This window comes from Fusarium poae, chromosome 2 (assembly GCF_019609905.1).
Source record: "Fusarium poae strain DAOMC 252244 chromosome 2, whole genome shotgun sequence".
In the NCBI taxonomy this organism is placed as follows: domain Eukaryota; kingdom Fungi; phylum Ascomycota; class Sordariomycetes; order Hypocreales; family Nectriaceae; genus Fusarium; species Fusarium poae.
The window spans coordinates 941,326-956,402 of NC_058400.1; the positions used below are offsets into that span (position 1 = coordinate 941,326).

Here is a 15,077-nt window from a genome sequence, read left to right on the forward strand (position 1 = left end):
CACCAGATGAAGTGGAGTGATTTGTTGACGATAAGCTGCATGGCCGCGATGGTGAAACAGGATCTGACGCCGGACATGAAGGATTGTGTGGCCATATGGCGATACAATATTATTAATGCCCAGACAACGCGTCTAATCAGACAACTACAAGACAGGTACTCAACTTTGTCGAGCCCAGACCCTTTTGAGGTTGGAGACGACGACGCATTGTTCCTCGCCCTCATTGCGTCGGACAACGGCCGTGGCATTGCGTCCATGCTGCGAGATTACGCCTGGTTATTTGGGTTGGGTTCAAAACAATTGTTTCTGCACTGATTGTGCCATCGAAGGGTTTGCCCAGCCTTTACTGGAGGCTGAAGCCGATGCCAGTTAACAGTACCAGCTTCTGAGGCCAAGTCACATAAGCAGAGACGCAAAGACAGACAAAGTAAATCCCGGGGTTAGATGGAACCCCCCTTTGGTGGAATGCTGCTGTTGGACGGATGCCGCTATTATCTCCCTGCTAGGACACAAGCGGGTATATTTTTATGGAGAAAAAGCAAATCTCGCCAACACTGCGAAGGAAAACGTACATAACCACCGATGAAGTATCCAGTCGAAGGTCTCGAGGCCTGCCGTTTGATGGCTCCCTTCGACACGTGCTGACGTCGACCACGAGTTCACACTTCAACGGGGTTCATGATAGGATCCCAAGTCCCCTTGAACTGTCTCGGACGTGCCCGTCGACCTAAAGTGACTGGAACGGCTCCTGGCCTGTGCGGTTATCCCATGTGAAAATCGGGAGGGAGTGAGAGCGCAAGAGAATGGGGCATGGCCGAGGAAGGGGCCATCTATGCCGTTGAGTAAGTCTCTCAAAAATACTTACTTGCGTATATCAGCTAACAATATTATAGGCAGGCTGAGAAGCACTGTTGGCTTCTCCGGAAGTTCAAGTGGGGATACAGATCCCGGTACCAACGCCGGCGACATGAGGTTTTCGCGCTGCGGGCGCGAAGAGAAGCCCTTCGTTAGGTGCGATTGGCCGACATCTGGGATCCCAATCCCTTGGTTCCCATCCAAGCTGGATCTGAGTCCGGCTGAACGGCTCGTGGAGGTGTTGCTGTTGGGGATACGCTGGTTCTCTATCCACTAGGACACAAGCGGTTATGTTATCACACAAAAACAAACCTCTAACACTGCGAGGACAATGTATATAGCCGCTGATAATAACGCATCTGGTCAGAGGTCTCGAGGCTTGCATTTGGATGGCCCCCTTTCACATGGATTGCCGAGTCGGGTCTGTCGACGAAGAATTAGTCTAAGATCAAAACATGCATCGTCTAAGATCCCAATCTAAATTTCATAAACTGACCTAATTATTTCGTCTTTTAGGGTCTATGTAATCACTTGCCCACTGGGACAGGAACAATTTTGAGAGGGCGGATAAGGAGTAGCTGGCCATTAGAGACTATTTGTCTACTGTGGCAAAATCATTAGGTTATTTAATCTATACTCTATACTACCATGAATCAGTCTTGACATCGGTCTTTCGGTCGACGCGAATAGTGTAATCGGTGCCCTTAACGCTCACCAGCGTCACATTAACATCCCAACCAGGAACTTCCAACGAACTAACAGGAGCGTATGCAAGAGACTCGCTTCCCTCCAAAGTCAAAGACAGAGTAGCATCATTCTTATCTTCAAGTTTCCCAGCGCAGCCCAGAGATTCGGGCGTCGCGTCAATCACTTCCAGAGCGCCATTTCCTGCTCTGATGCTGATCTTGTAAAGCAAAACACCAGGGGCACAGATCTTCCCGTCCAAACCAGTAGCGATACGGACTTCAGCGACGAGAGCACTAATCTCGCTCTGAGCGATAATCACGGCCTTCTTTCCATCAATGTCCCAGGCCAGCGGTGTAAGGACGTGAGTTGTGCTTCCAGCTTCCAACACGCAGTCAACGGCCTTGTCCTCGATCCAGCCAAGACGGTATTTATCCCAGGCAAAGTAATCAGGTGCCATACCAGTTTCCATACCCATGACACCCCATTCTCCAGTGAATTGATGCTGGTACCCGCTGAAGGCGTAGTAGTCTGACATGCAAAAGACGTGGCCTGTCTCGTGGACCAAAATCATAGATTGGAGATCCCACTCGGTGGCAGCCATAAGCACGGCCTTTTTGTATGTTACTTTCTTGCCGTGACGCGTAGAGATGGGATCGAAGCGCGTAATGGAACGTGCCAGAGAGTTTGCTGCGCGGCCGGTTGGCACCACGTACAAAAAGTCAGCCTCGGGTGCAGGACGGCTGCCGTTGGCGGTAAAGACGTCGAGGGCGTCGTTGAGATAGTTGTCCTGCCAGAAGCCACCCTGCATCCACCCATACTCGCTGGCTTTCTTGGGCATGCGGAGGTACGCAGAAGTATCAGCCTTGACATTCAAGTTTAGCTTGCCGTAGCTAGCCTGGTTATACCACTCAATCGCTTCCGGGACGAGTTGATCGTGCATTGCCTTGGGAGAGCGTTCATCCTCGGCATCTGGAAAGTCGACAAAGATCATGAGAGCATTGACTGTTCCTACGGCGGGGACACATTTTTCGAAATTGTCAAAGCCCATGGGAAACATAAAGTCCTTGGCGGATGGCAACTTGCAGGTTGGAGTCCATGTATAGTCTCCACGTACCGGAGCCGTACCGTTTCCTGTGTCATTGCCGGATAATAGTGATTCGTCAATATCGCGTGGGAGTACATGGGCAGTAGCCTGCCAGACGGAGGATAAAACGAGAGTGGTTAAGGCCAACATGATAACGAATGTTGCTATTATTAACGAGGTTGAAGTAAAAAGAAAAAAGAGAAGCGGACCACTCTATATAGCAATTGAAGTCTTCCTGGTCAAATTGCCAAGGATCCCCTAAGAAGATTCAGGCCGTGTACAACTCCACGTCTTTCTCGTATTAATCCATGTAGTCCAATGGGAGTGGTCGAAGAGTGGAGTGACCAGGGATCTGAAATGTGCCAAGGGAGCTGTCAATGCGACATTTCCACTGACCGAAGTTTTCTGGAAGCCTGAGCTAGTACTATTTATAATGTCATGTTACGTACTAATATCCGGCGTCGTATATTATCTAATAGCCGAACCTTCAAAGGGTAGACTAGATGTACCACGTGAAACGCTATGAATTAAAGTGTACATAGGGACAGGATGGACTAACTTTATGTAGTGGATAATCCTTGATGAGGACTCGCTAGTTCATCTGAAGTAAGGTTCTTCGAGTAGACATCTTTCGGTACCCAAGTATCATCTCAATAGATCCAATTCATCATATTTCCCAAACATTCATCGACTGCGACGAGAAAACACCTCCCATTCAGTTAATCCAATTTCCTCTCCACGACCCTGCATCAAGCAAAGCACGCAGTGAGAAAAGGTGTCATCCAAAGACAACGATCGTTTCAACAGCGATAAAACCGAAGAAAAAAAGGGCATCAAGAGCCAATCCTAAAACCATTAGTAGAACCATCACATTGTCGAGCGTCACTGTGAAGAAGAAACGTTAGTAGAAAGAGTCCCAAGTCGAGGTGATATATAAATCGTCCAATTCTTGTAGACCACTAGGCCCTTTTTGTTCCCCCCCCATGAGATATACTTTGTGGATACACAAAGGTACAATGCCGATACGTACGCCATAAAGGCAGTGTGTGGGAGAAAAAAGGAAATGAGGTGACCACCGATTGCTTCCTTTCCATGTCATGACGGGGCGTTACTATACATGAAAAAGAATGAAAAATAGGAAATGAAAAGAGGGATGCATGCATGTCTTCTATACCACCCACTCCGTAGCCGATCCATCAAGATATCCATGCCTCGTGACCATAAATAAAACAACTCCAGCGTGAAACAATATACGGGTATCAGAATAGAGACGGATGAGGGATCACAGAGAGCGGAACGATCAACAAGGACCAATGTGTTTCTCATGCACATGACGAAGATACTCCCGCTGCATTCTGAAAGACGAGTAGTCGCCCTGCAGAATCACCTCAAGAATGTTGCCCTTGTTGGGGTTGCGCGCAATGTCACTCATCCTGTCACGTAAGAGATTGAAGGCGTCCTTGAAACGGTTCAAGATGGCTGGTGTGTTGGACGACCCACCCGAGATGTCGTTGGCGGGATTGTTGGGATCAATGATGGAGAGACGATCATAGTTCTTGTATGTCAGGCTGTTGACATGGGACTGGTAAAGGTCAGCGGTGGTTGTGGTCGCCGATAAATGCGAACGTACCTTGCGAACGTAGCCGACCGGTCTCGTAAGAGAAATGGCGGTGCGTTCGTGATGAAAGTCGTAGCCGTAAAGCTCAAAGAACTCGAGGAGCATCTCGCCTAGATGATGTTCCGGTACCAGACTTCTACTTTGAACCTGTGGCATAAGCTGCAACATACTGACGACCAAGCAAATAACTGAGAAGCCACCGATTCCACCGTTTACAGGTTCATTGAGACCGCGCATGAGAAGGAAGTGTTTGATCACAGTGACGAGGATAGGCATAGCAGGATACTGGTCCTTCCATTTGAGGAAAGTCTCGATCGCGTCGACACCACCCAAGTTCTCGAATGAAACATCGACCTTGAGACCGGTCTGCTTGTCAACATATTTGACCAAAGGAATTCTAGCGTGGGCGATAACCTCGATAGAATGCTGTTCGGCCACTTGTTGGGCGACGAGGAATTTTTGGAACTTGTATAGCCAGCTCTTGGCTGAGAGGTACGTTGGGGGACCACCCCGCATGAAGCTTGCTGAGCAGACGACCAAGTCCATGTCTGCTGTCGGGAGATACAGGCCAGACATGAAGGAACCGAATGGATGAACGGAAGCACTAGCAAAGTTTCGACCGTCGCGGCGCATAGCCTTGCGAAGGTTGTCGACGAGGTTGTCACGAATGCGCTGTTCGAAGTCGCGCGGTCTGACGTATTCGTAAAAGTCCATAACTTCTTTGTGTAGTCTACAGAGGTCAGCATCATTTAGGCGGCGAGACACTGCGGCAAGCAGTGGACGGAAGCAAACTTACCGGAATCCCATGTTAGTTGTAGCAGAATGATCAACAGTGTCCCAAGGACAGGGATCCTCGGTGGTCTTTGGTTGCCAACTGGGTAGCAGTGAACCCTTGGAGGGCTTTGTAGTGGCCTTCTTCAATTGACCGTAATCGGGGGGCTTGATAACGTCGTCGGCGGTACGTTTACGAGAGCCCAGGCCATCGTTGGCGAGTCTTCTAGCCTCCATGATATCGTCCATAGGCGTCCGCGCGTTGTCGCGGTCGGCTCTGGGCCCAGAGGGTGCGTTCGGGGGAGGTGGCGGAGGTTGTTCGATGGTAGGAGGAGGTTCACGAGGTGGAGGGGGTGGCGCTTCTTTTTCCTCTTCTTCGTCTTCGCTAGTCTCATCGTCTTCAGTAAGATCAAAGGAGATGAAGTCCTCGGCTTCAGTTGACGCAGCCAGTTTATCTGTCTGGTCTTCGAGTCGCGCTTTTCGGATGAGCTTTACCATGTCCTTCTTCTTGCGCGTGCTTTCATCGGGGCAGGGAAGAGCTGTGTATGGATCAGGGTTAGACCACTTAGGTGCAGCATCGCCAGATGCATAATCAGCGTCATCATCATCATTTGTAGTCCTGGCACGCTTCTTGGAAGGGCCTTCGGACTCTTCATCCTCAGAGATATCCATCTCAAGCTCGTCATCATCAGACAGCTCATCAACATCGCGGAACTTGGCGATACCATCTTCGCCTAGACGCTCCTCGGGCATATTTTGCGTCGCGCCCGAAACTAGAGCGCGCTCGGAGGGGTGAGGCGGGGGTTGCCAGCGCCTTCCTCCTCTACCCCGACCTCGGCCTCTACCACCATCGCGACGCGGACCTCTTCTATCGGACGGCGGGCCACGATAATCCGCGGGGAAATCTGGCATTCCAGCTGGTTTATCCATGCGAAATGTGAAGTCCCCCTGGGGTACGCGCGGGCGATACGAGTCGCCTCCCGAGTTTCGGAAGTCATCGCGAGGCGGCGGCGGTCGAGGTGGGAGGTCATGCCTGTCGCCAGGTCGATATGAATCCGAATCTCCATATCTGTTATCGCGGCGCGCGTTGCGGGGCGCTCTTTGTTTGTTTGGCTTGTTGCGCATCTTTAATTTTCGCTTTCGCTTTATGAGGTCTTTGTCTTTTTGTGGGCGGAACGAAACGATGATGTCGCGAGAAAAAAGAACCTTTTCCGCGACCTTGGCGGGTTTGCCCGCGCTAAACTGTATTGGAACATGGTGATTCGACTATGTTAGTCAGCATAATTCACTGACCCACGATGCAGCGATGGTACCTATTTGTGTGGGGGTAGATATTTCTGCAGATGGCTTTTGTATTTTTGTTTGTTATCATGTGAGATGGAGGGATATTTATACAAGTTGGTCTTGTTAAACTATGTATAGTGTTTGTGCTGAACCTTTTTATGCTCTGAATTATTGCTTCTAAGCTTTGGTCGACTCAATCGCTACCACCTCAATCTCCACCTTCATTTCAGGTGCTCCCAATTGCGCGACACCAAGTTGAGTCCAAATGACCTTGTGATTTGGCATCCATTTCTTGTAGTTTTCTGCCATTCTTTGACCAACTTCGGGTGTGATTTCGGTGTGGTATGAATTAACGCGATAGACCTGCTCCCAGCCCTTTCCGCCCCCCGCCTTTAGAGCTGTCTCCACGTTGTGGAATGCCTGGTCAATTTGCTCGAGCTGCGTCTCCGGGAATGCGAATTCGCCATCCTTGAATGTCCAACCGCCTGTAAATTAATTAGCGCTTGTTAAATTTACAAGTTGTAGTGCTAGAACTCACCCTGTCCACTGATCTCAATGCGATCTCCAACACGGACCACTTGACTGTAACCGAGTAGGTTGGTGAGGTACTCGCCAGCGCCTTCATAAGAGGAATACTTGAGGTGAGACATTTCTGCAGAGTATTATCGAAGAGGCTTTGTATGCTCGAGTTGAGTTGAGACAAAGGATGATACTCTACGATGAGGTTTTTGGTGCTACTTATGTTCAGCCTAAGCTATCAACAAGAACCAAGACTTGATTGCTGACGCTGACACTTTAAGTTTACACTATGCATAACAAGAAGCACAACTTGAAGAATAATGAATACGATAACGTTATAGATAACGTTATTGACATTTTTCGGCTCAATTATCACCCATTTATTGCTGACATCGGATGTTGTATCTGTCCTTGGATGGATATGCGAGTATTACCCTGGAGCGTGAATCCTTCGTCTGAGACCCTACAGACACATGCCAAGACGGTTCAACACAAGAACGAATCTGACAAATAAGACGGAAGTCGGGGCAAATCCCTCCAGGAACGAACCGAACCAATGGATATGCTTAAAAGACCTTGTTCTCTCAGCTCCCCCGCCTCAATTCTTAAACTAGGTAGCCTGGCTGCGTCATTGATCCTGCAGCTCAGCACTAAAACCACTCGCGTTATACGCGTTCCCTTAGCTGACTCTACGTGTCCTCACCACAAATAAGACTGTGTTCCATGAGCCAAGCTGATTATAACTCGAGAAGTAGATGCCATCGCGAATATCGGCGCCATCACATGTCCTGGGATAACTTCTTCGACGCGGGATGAGACCTCACATCCTACTGTCACGGTGTACACGACGATTAGATCAATGAGATACAAAGGACGGAACTGCCCTGAAAACCATTCATTACTTTTGTCTAGGTCCTGTAAAGCGCGCGGTTTGAACCTCGAGACCGAAGTCTACAGCGCCATCAATACATAAGCCGATGGTCCATCCCACAGTCATCTGGAGTGACTATACAGTACCCAGTCTCATTCATGTCCGTGTTAACACTTCGATAACCACGACTACATGACAAGCTCAAAAAAGGGTTTGCATCTTGTTCAGTCTCTCCTCCATTTCCCACTCGAACTCGAGCTCCTGAACTGGACCCTGGGGGTTCAAAAGTCCGATTGAACCGATGTTCACACGGGGACGAACCTGTCGGGTGTCAACGTCCACGATTGGCATGTCAGCAGGAAGCGAATCTTCAGATGTTTCATCGATCTGAGCGACAGATCGCAAGCCTTCAAAATCTCCAGAAATGGTAGTCGGTTCTTCGTAGATCGAAAAAAACGGGTAACCACAGTCGGCGTACGATTTTGCCGTGATAGGAGATCGAGGCGGCTTTTTGCCAGTCACTTGTTGGAAGCAGGCAGTATTGAGAATTTGAACGTTGAAAGTAACGGGAATGCTCTTCTGGTAGTCGTCCTTCTCGAACCTGACGATGCCCTGGTTAATGAATCCGCCGGCAGCAATAGCCATTTCGGATTTGGGGGCAACGCCGCCGCCTCGGAGACGCAATACCACTACAATCACTGATCCCTATTGGAGAGACGTGTTAGTTGAGAATCCAGCTACCTATGGGAAGGGTATGCCTACATGCGTGATATTGTAGTCGTTCAAGGTTCTGCGATCTATTGTCTAGTAAGTTTCCACGAAATCAAATGAAAAGTTCCTCTTTGGAATCTAGATTACATACCTTCAAGTTGTTTGCGTGCGAAAATAAAGCGCAATTGATCGGGGGGAATTCCCTCTTTAATCCAAACGCGGTTCTTGAGTTGACCAATAGTGTTGTGTCCCAAAGCCGCGAGCCACCATACCTTACCCGTGAGCATTTGCATCTTGACCATGATAATGTGCCCATCAGGTTCCTTCGAAGTGAGTCGAGTGATCTCGAACTGAATTCCTCCAGTCTTCTCTTCACCAGTCATCTGAGATTCGACCGAGTGGCCTGTTCCTGTCGGCATGGCGACGAACTGGCGAACCTTACCGGGCTCAACCGAAACACCATCAAGCCATAGCTGCTGAGGAGTAACGACATAATCCTGGACGCTCTTCCCTTGGCGAAGAAGGGTTCGACGGCGGAGTGAAGTGGCAGCATTGGGTACACTCGACTCCCCTGAAACGGCATTGATGCCTCCGACGAGTATTTTAATGGCATATTGGTGGGTTGAATGGAAGTTGATCCACATGGCTTCTCTCTCTAGGCAGGACTTGTCAGCATGTTGGGTCACGGCAGCCCCATCAGGATAAACATACGGTACATGGGGATAAACAGTCCGCCCTTCTGTGCCATGTTCAGCGGAAGCTCCTCAGCGTAATCGTCCACTTTGTACAGTGGGAATGAGCCTTCGTCTGGGGGCAATTCGTTGGTATCATTGTTGTCTGGGACACGAATGGTTCTCTTGAATTCGATTACCAGGTCATCAATCTCGACCTTATTGGTGACCTTGGTAGTAGGCGACCACGGAGTAAGATGTTCCAGCATCTCGACGAAATGCACCAGCTTGCGAAAGCCTTTTGTTGTGATGTTGTGAGTCGAAAACTGGTGTAGGATGCTGGAGTGCCTGAGAAAGAAGAAAATCAACAAGAGAAAACTGTACGGGGCGAAGACAGGTAGAAATGGTTAATCGAAGTGCGCATGCGGTGGATTTTTGACAGTGACAGCCAGCTGGCACAAAGGTATGATTGCATCTGTGCGGATTTGCAATCTCGCTCGGGGATAGGTAGGTTGTGTAAGAAGACTACTGCGTTTGACCGACAATACCATTGCGGAACCAACCAACTCTAGCCAGCTATGCACTTATCCTCCTCATCTTTCTTTATCTGGTTATTTTTGTATTAAATGCTAAAGCGGTGACAATGCAACCCGTTATTCTTTCATGGGAATCGGCACCGTACATATTCAATGCATCATTGAGGCCTCAGTAAAAGAAAGCCTGACTGTTTAAACTCAGTCCGAAGAAATCAAGCTTTGCCATTATTGTTCGAGTTTGTGCCGCATCTGTATCAATTGATGGGTCAGATAAATCCGGAACGCAATTTGACATGAATGAACTTCATCTGGCTGATATCGACTAAAGCTGATGATGAAGTGCACAGTGAGCTTGGCATTGATGGAGCGGTATACGGACCCTTTATTCTATCAATTGCACTGGCCGCGTGGCCTAATGGCTAAGGCGCTAGATTTCGGTCTCCATCTTCTGAATACTCTAGAGATTCCAGGTTCGACTCCTGGCGTGGTCGCACTAAGATGACAACTTTTCTTTTTGCAAATCTTGAAGCTAGGCCGAAAGCGATACAGAAACTATTTAGGTCAGCTTTCAATTTTGTTTTAAGGTACAAGGTGCTCGAACATGGATCTGCTTGTTGCGAACCTGCTGTTAAGTCGGAATCTTGCCTAAATGTACGAGAACGAGGTTTGCTTTATGAACTTTCTAACCGCGTTGTATTTGCTACAGAGTGAAGCGACGCCAGACTAGGCTTTGAAAGCCAAATACAACTACTAAAACAAGTACAGTAGCGGCTGTCATAACCTGTCATGTTTGCTCCGACAGCTTGCTTTTCAGCTAAGGTATTTTATCACCAACATCACACGTCTCATGACCCACCGATTTTATCTTATGGCCAATAGCGGAATCGCCAGGAGTTCAACCAGAATGCTTGGCGGTTGGCCTCAATTCAGCCCTGCATCAACCGTGCATTCTTCATTTGCAAGGTGTTTTTTCACAAACAGCTGATGGGCTACCCCTCAAAGGCCATGACAGCTAAGTTTTCACTGTCACTAGAATCCCCGAAAGTGCGAGAAACAGATTTCGTGTGAGATGGCTACTACAAAGCTCACTCACAATGACTACACTGTGGGATGGGTTTGCGCCCTCCCAAAAGAACAAACCGCAGCGTTAGCCATGCTGGACTGTGAACATCCACCTCTATCCAAACACCCGAGTGACAAAAACGCATACAGTCTTGGAGAAGTTCAAGGTCACAATGTGGTCATTGCTTGCCTCCCAAAGGGCATATATGGCACAAACCCGGCTGCAACAGTCGCCGCAAGAATGCTAGATACCTTCCCATCGATCAAGTTCGGCCTCATGGTAGGCATAGGTGCTGGCATACCTCCTCAAGTTCGCTTGGGAGATGTTGTGGTCAGCACTCCGATCAAACAACATCCTGGTGTCGTGCAGTGGGACTTTGGCGAGTCAGTAAAGGGCGGACAATTTAAGAAGATCGGCGCCCTCAACAACCCACCAACCGAGCTTCTCACAGCTTTGAGCAATCTGGAGTCGAAAAGAACAATGACTGGCTATAAGATACCACAATATCTGGAAGAGTTGGCATCCAAGTATCCCAAGCTAGTGCCCAAGTATATCAAGTCCGATTCCCTCAAGGACCCCTTGGACTCACCGGCGGGAGTCCAAGATGATCGCGTTGGATTGTTTGCTTTGTTGCTAACTATGTGGCGAATGATAGCGAGCCTTTTCGAGCTTCTCCCAGGATGGCAAACACATTCTTCTAGTAGCCTAGGGGATGGAAAACCACATGGGAAACAAAGGGAGATGCAAGTCCATTATGGCCTGATTGCTTCCGGAAACCGACTTATCAAGGACTCTGTTCTCCGCGATAGCATAAATCGCCAGATGAATGGCCATGTGTTATGCGTAGAAATGGAAGCGGCAGGACTGGCAAACGAATTTCCCTTGCCTTGTAATCCGAGGCATTTGCGACTACGCTGACTCGGAGAAGAACAAGGACTGGCAGGAACACGCAGCTGCCGTGGCTGCAGCCTTTGCAAAAGACCTATTGAGCGAGGTGCAGGTCACAGAGGTTTGCCAGATGAGTAATGCAAAAAGTAAGGTTCAACATACTCCCTAAGGCTTGAATGAACTGTCTGTCTCTGTAACTAACATGGTTTAGTCTTCCTAGAAATGAAAGCCGGCTTAGACGATGTGTCGGAAAAAGTCACCCACCTTCATTCTGCGCGTCTCACTCAAGATCATCGGGATATTCTTGAATGGCTTTCACCAATCGATTATTCATCTGTACAGAACGACACTTTCAGAAGGCGACAACCTGGGACTTGCCAATGGCTCATAGACTCAGAACAGTACCAGACCTGGCTGAAGACAAGTAAGCAGACCTTGTTTTGTCCAGGTATTCCTGGCGCAGGCAAGACTATCCTTACTTCTGTTGTAATTGATAATCTTGTCCAAAGATTTTACAAGGACAGTGATGTCGGAATCGCCTATATTTATTGCAACTATCGAAGGCAGGATGATCAGAGGATCGACAAGATACTGGCGAGCATTTTGAAGCAGTTGACTGAGAGACAGCCTTCTCTTGCAACAGTTGTTCAAGATCTATACGATCAGCACAAGTCTCACAGAACATGGCCGTTTGTCGACGAACTCTCGGAAGCCCTTCGATCACTCGTAAAGGAGTATGGTCGAGTTTATATCATCGTAGACGCACTTGATGAATGTGGGACATCTGGTGGCGCCAGGTCAAAACTGCTCAAACAGTTGATGGATCTAAAGGAAAACTCTGATGTGAACCTTTTCATGACCTCGAGGGACATGCCTGACATTGAAGAGAAACTCCAAGGCGACATTATAACTCTGAAAATTCGCGCCTCCGAAGAGGACGTAGGCTGTTTTCTTGATAGTCGCCTCAACTCTTTATCTGAGTTAGTCAAGAAGAACAAGGATCTTCGTGATAACATTCGAGCAAAGGTGATCGAAGCGGTTGATGGGATGTACGATGTCCAATGATTTGTGCCAAGCAGGTCATGAGCTAACGACACTCTAGGTTTCTTCTTGCAGATCTACATGTTAGATCTTTGGAAGGCATGTTTTTGCCTAATCAGATTCGAGAGGCATTGGAGACACTACCGACTGGCACTACTGCCTACGACGAAACGTACAAGGGCGTGATGCAGCGTATCGAAAGCCAGGCAAACACCAAGACATTCGCAAAGGCGGTCCTCACGTGGATCACTTGTGCTAGACGACCCTTGACAACGTCCGAGCTCCGGCATGCACTCGCAGTGCAAGTTCATAACACCGATCTTGACGAGAGTAACCTTCCCGAGATTGGCGACGCAGTTGCTGTTTGTGCCGGGCTCGTTGTTGTAGACAAGGAGAGCAACATCATCAGGCTTGCGCACTACACGACTCAGCAATACTTCGAGAAAACGAAAGGGGACTGGTTTCCTAATGCACATGCGGACATCACGACTGCCTGTATCACATATCTCTCATATAAGACCTTTCAACGCAAGCCTACCGAACCATGGGATAGCGTATACGAGAAGCTTCGGTCATACAGATTCTATGACTACGTTGCTATTAACTGGGGACATCATGGCCGCAAATCGCAATTTGCGAGCAAAGAACTGATGGAGTTTCTACAGAGTGATCGGCCTCTAGAGACAGCTGTAGAGGCGTTCATGGTCACGACCGAGGACCTGGGATCGACCGATTTCGTCAAAGAGGGTGGTGTATGGAGAAAATATAATCGTGATGTTTGTGCTCAGTTGCATCGTCTCGGTGCCGATGTCGGAAGAATGGAGGGTTTACACCTCGCGGCTTACTTTGGAATTGCCGAGGCGATCGCTGTTCTGCTAAGAGATGGCAAAGACCCAAATGTAAAGGATCATCATGATCTAACACCACTGGCACGGGCTGCAAAGAACGGCCACGTGGCTGCAGTCAAAGTCCTTTTGGAAAATGGAGCCGATGCGAACTCGAGTGATAGAGATGGCAGAACCTCACTGTCTTTAGCAGCCGAAAACGGGCATGAGCACGTTGTCGGCCCTATATTAGCGACAGAAGGGGTTGATGCAGACTCCAGGGACGCTGTCGGAAATTCGCCTCTCTATTATGCGGCTGTCGAAGGCCATATGGCCGTTTTCGATAGACTGCTCTCTACCGACAAGGTTGACATAAATGCAGAGTGTAAAATAAACCAGACACCCGTTATTGCAGCTGTACGCAGAGGTCATATTGGAATCATTGCAAGACTGCTCAACAATAGTCAATTCGACGTCAACATCAGGGACAAGGATGGCATGACACTGTTGCATCACGCCGTTGAAAAAGAACATGAGAATATCGTCGCTTCCTTGCTTACTGTGAACGAGATACAAGTCGACACCAGAGACAAATGGAACGGTACGACGTTATCCAAAGCAGTTCGTTCCGGGTCTGGAAGTATCGTGAAGATGCTAATTGACAGCGGCAAAGTCGACGTCAATGCGAGGGTTGGCCAGGGCGAGATAGTACTGCAGACGGCTACGTCACCAGAGACAATGAGGGCGTTACTTGAATCAAGCCAGGTCCAGGTTGATGCGAGGGGCTCCAACGGCCGTACAGCTCTTATGACGGCGGTGTCATCTAATCGTGAGGAAGAGGCCAAACTACTATTAGCCACATGCAGAGCTGGTACTAATATGACAGACAGCTACGGCCAAACCCCATTTTCGAAGGCCGTGTATATGAGAAATGAGCCTATGGTCAGAATCTTTCTTGAAAGTGGGCAAGTTGATGTTAATGCTAAGGACGGACATGGCAAAACACCTCTACAATGGGCCGTCATTAGATATAACAAATCTATTATCTGGTGGCTTTTGGAACATGGCGCGGAGTTTGACGAGGAGATCAGAGCTAGCATGAAGCCATTATCAGAATCCAGCTGGGAAGAAATCCGTGTTGTAATAACAGCGGTATTAAATATGACACGGGCTACAATGAGATCGAATAACAGCGCCAAGGCGATAGAAAGGTATAGGGACTAGACAACTGCCGTGACTCGATTCGATTAATAACTTTCGGTAGCTTTAAGCGAAGGAAATGAAACATATTCAAGTTCGTCATCTGTTTTCCTACTCAAGTTGCACTGTTTACCGTCAGCGATAGGTACTTGACGTGAACATCATACTGTATATTTTCACAAAATGGAACACGAGAAGCGACTTACTACAGCAAGTTACAAGTAGGGTAAGCAGCCGTCTATTGAGTTCCCAGAGTTGAGAAAGGAGATAATAACCCCTGTTCTTCTATTATCCAGGTTATAGAAGTGATTACTATGGCAAGACCTATTAACGTACTTTTGCCTTAACACTATTAGCATTCAATTCCATGGAAATGTACGGTATGTTATCAGCAAGTCACCACTGATACTCAGGTTACTCTCCTATTTGCTCAATTCGTTTCTCGGAGTACGAG

At 48.4% G+C, this 15,077-nt stretch overlaps 3 protein-coding genes and 1 non-coding gene across 4 annotated transcripts; 2 read left to right on the top strand and 2 right to left on the bottom strand.

Annotated features, from left to right (window-relative positions):
* Positions 1–1,498: 1,498 nt before the first annotated feature.
* FPOAC1_004237 (uncharacterized protein) lies at positions 1,499–2,776 on the bottom strand (the record flags this gene model as incomplete). The annotated part of the gene is made up of 1 exon (XM_044848790.1): positions 1,499–2,776. One exon carries the CDS (start codon positions 2,774–2,776, stop codon positions 1,499–1,501), a length of 1,278 nt encoding a protein of 425 aa, XP_044707500.1.
* A 1,150-nt stretch (positions 2,777–3,926) lies between these two features.
* Positions 3,927–6,949, bottom strand: FPOAC1_004238 (uncharacterized protein; the record flags this gene model as incomplete). Its single annotated transcript, XM_044848791.1, has 5 exons — positions 3,927–4,208; positions 4,257–4,974; positions 5,041–6,281; positions 6,504–6,784; positions 6,838–6,949. 5 exons carry the CDS (start codon positions 6,947–6,949, stop codon positions 3,927–3,929), a joined length of 2,634 nt encoding a protein of 877 aa, XP_044707501.1.
* Positions 6,950–10,008: 3,059 nt separating this feature from the next.
* FPOAC1_004239 lies at positions 10,009–10,098 on the top strand. Its single transcript has one exon. It is a non-coding gene; the product is annotated as a tRNA-Arg (tRNA).
* Positions 10,099–10,676: 578 nt separating this feature from the next.
* FPOAC1_004240 (uncharacterized protein) lies at positions 10,677–14,926 on the top strand (the record flags this gene model as incomplete). The annotated part of the gene is made up of 6 exons (XM_044848792.1): positions 10,677–11,513; positions 11,599–11,704; positions 11,770–12,607; positions 12,661–14,634; positions 14,835–14,849; positions 14,920–14,926. 6 exons carry the CDS (start codon positions 10,677–10,679, stop codon positions 14,924–14,926), a joined length of 3,777 nt encoding a protein of 1,258 aa, XP_044707502.1.
* Between the last annotated feature and the right edge of the window lie 151 nt (positions 14,927–15,077).